The following is a 2,311-nucleotide window of genomic DNA, read 5'->3' as shown; positions in this document are numbered from 1 at the left end:
GTGCGTGGGTTACAGGTTGGCATGGGGGCTGGGTGGGTGTATGGGGTTGGGGGGACTGAAACCTCCCCCACATGCAAATACCCCCCAGTATACCCGCTGACCTCCCCATGTGCACATACGTCTGTGCGCTCACATGGGCGCCGTCCTGCCACCCCTGCTGGTACGTACATAGCCAGGCCCAGACGGAGCCAGCTCCCAGCAGCACCCTGCTTCTGCCCGGCACCCTCTCAGCCCGGCACCTCCTCCCCACGCGTCAGCCCTGCCGTCTGACCCATGTGCTCCTGTTTCCCCAGGTCCCGGACGTGAGCAGCCAGCTGGAACTGCTGAATAATCTGACCAATGCCAACCTGAGCACTGCCCTGCAGCAGGTACAGGCTGGGGGGTGGCGCGGGGCTAGCGGGACGTGGCTCTGCCCGGCACCCTGTGGGGCTGGTCTGTAGGGGCATTGCCAGCTCTCCCTGCCCCAGGGTGTGGCTTGGCAGGGGTGAGCGACCCAGCCATGCCTGCCTCAGCCTGCGTCTCCAAGCCATGGCTCTGGGGCGGGGCAAGGGACCCAAACCACTGGCGCCATGCGGGAAATGCCCACCGTGCTAGCCGGGCGTCTGCCCCCACCCGACCTGGAGCAGGCCAACGGTCCATCCAGCCCAGTGCCCTGCCAGTGCTACCTGGGGCAGGCTGAGAGTGCCTCCGTCATGGTACCCCGCCCCGTATGGGGAGAGCCCAGCGGCCCGTCCGGGCCAGCGCTGAGCCCATGGCATTGGCCAGTGCTGGGTATTTCTGACTGTCCCCTGAGCCGGGGCATGTGGGGCTGGGGAGTGGGGCTGGAGCAGGGCCGGGGTGGTGCGTTTGCCCTCGCCCAGTGCTCTGCGTTGGGGCCCGGGGCTGGGATCTGAGCCTGTCTGTCTGTCTCTCCCCTGTCCGTGTCTGGGGCTGCAGGCCAACGAGACGCTGAACAAGACCCCCACGAAGGTAGAGGAGCAGGCGCAGAAGGTGGTGGCGGGTAAGTGGCGCTGCCGTCTGGTAATACAGGGGTGCCCGCGAGGGACGGGAAGGGGTCACCTGGGGCACCTCCTCCCCCTCCCTCTGGGGAGACCTCTCCTGCCCCAGCCACCGCGGCTCCCTGCTCTGGGACTAGGCACTGTAATGACCGAGGCCCTGCCTGTCCCTCCCCGGAGCCAGGGGTCCAGGCCCCACCTTGGCCTATGAAGTGGGTCTGTGCTCTCCCCTCTGCCCCCCGCCATGTTCTCCCTTCCTGTCCAATCAGCACAGCTCTCCCGTTCTCAGGCTCTCTCCTCCCCCTTTGTCCCCCCGCACCTGCTGCCCCCTCAGATCTGTCCACCGCGGGCTGCGTCTGCCCCGTGCGTTGTGCAGGGCGAGCTGGAGCGTGGGCCCCGGGAGGCTACGGGAGCAGCCGTCAGTGCCTGTGCATCCCTGACGTGCCCGTCCCTGTCCCCCACAGACGCACGGAGCCAGCTGGCTGAGGTCAGGCGGAAGATTGGTGGGGTGCGGAGTGAGATCCCGGTGCTGGACACGCTGGGGAACGTCACGGCCGCACTGGACACCATTGGCGGGCAGGCCAAGGACTACGAGCCGCAGGTCACCACCTACGACGGCTACAGGTAGGGGCTGGGCCGCTCCCCCCGCGTGGGGGCTGATCCCGCCTGGGGCTCCCTGTGTGACGGGTTGGATCACAGAAACCCCCTTGGGAACTGCCAACTGATGGGCCAAGACTACTTCTGCCCCTGCTTTCCCTGCCAGCCTGGGACCCCAGCACCCCGTCTTGCTGAGCCAGACACGCCCGTCTGCTCCGACACAGACCCAGGGTCTGAATTACTTGCCCCAAAGCTGCCGACTTAACTGAAAGCCCCGGAGCACCGAGGGCTGGGGCGCCCTGGGGACGAGGGGGGGGGGGTCTGTTCTAAGGAGAGACCCCCCCTCAGTCTGGCAGCAGGTTCCCCCTGCTGCAGGGGGTGACCCCCCCGCCAGCCCCCAGACTCCTGCCCCACCAGGGACCGGGTCTCTGACGTCTCCCCCGCAGGTGGATCGTGGGCGTCTGTCTCTGCTGCCTGGTGCTGCTGATCGTCCTGTGCTACCTGCTGGCCCTGGTGCTGGGGGCTCTCGGGCTGAAGCCGTCGGTGCTGCCCACCGAGCGCGGCTGCCTCTCCAACTCCGGCGGGGACTTCTTCATGGCGTAAGAGCCCCCCGCGGCCCCCGGCGCCGTTACAGCGGCTCCCACGCTGCCCCGGGGCGCCCCACGCGGGGCTGTGATGTCGGATAGCGGCAGGACCCCCGGCACGGCACTGGGGAGACC

The 2,311-nt window shown here is 68.2% G+C and overlaps 1 protein-coding gene across 1 annotated transcript; it reads left to right on the top strand.

Annotated features, from left to right (window-relative positions):
- Nucleotides 1-133: 133 nt before the first annotated feature.
- Nucleotides 134-2,191, top strand: LOC112123818 (prominin-1-A-like; the record flags this gene model as incomplete). Its single annotated transcript, XM_026661860.2, has 5 exons — nt 134-160; nt 294-368; nt 937-1,000; nt 1,460-1,619; nt 2,039-2,191. Coding segments are annotated over exons 1-5 (479 nt in total), but the record flags the coding sequence as incomplete, so codon positions are not given.
- Between the last annotated feature and the right edge of the window lie 120 nt (nt 2,192-2,311).

The sequence above is a fragment of the Terrapene carolina genome, unplaced genomic scaffold (genome assembly GCF_002925995.2).
Source record: "Terrapene carolina triunguis isolate 2854851 unplaced genomic scaffold, T_m_triunguis-2.0 Scaffold18281, whole genome shotgun sequence".
Classification (NCBI taxonomy): Eukaryota; Metazoa; Chordata; order Testudines; family Emydidae; genus Terrapene; species Terrapene triunguis.
This window is presented reverse-complemented; position numbering and strand designations above follow the sequence as displayed.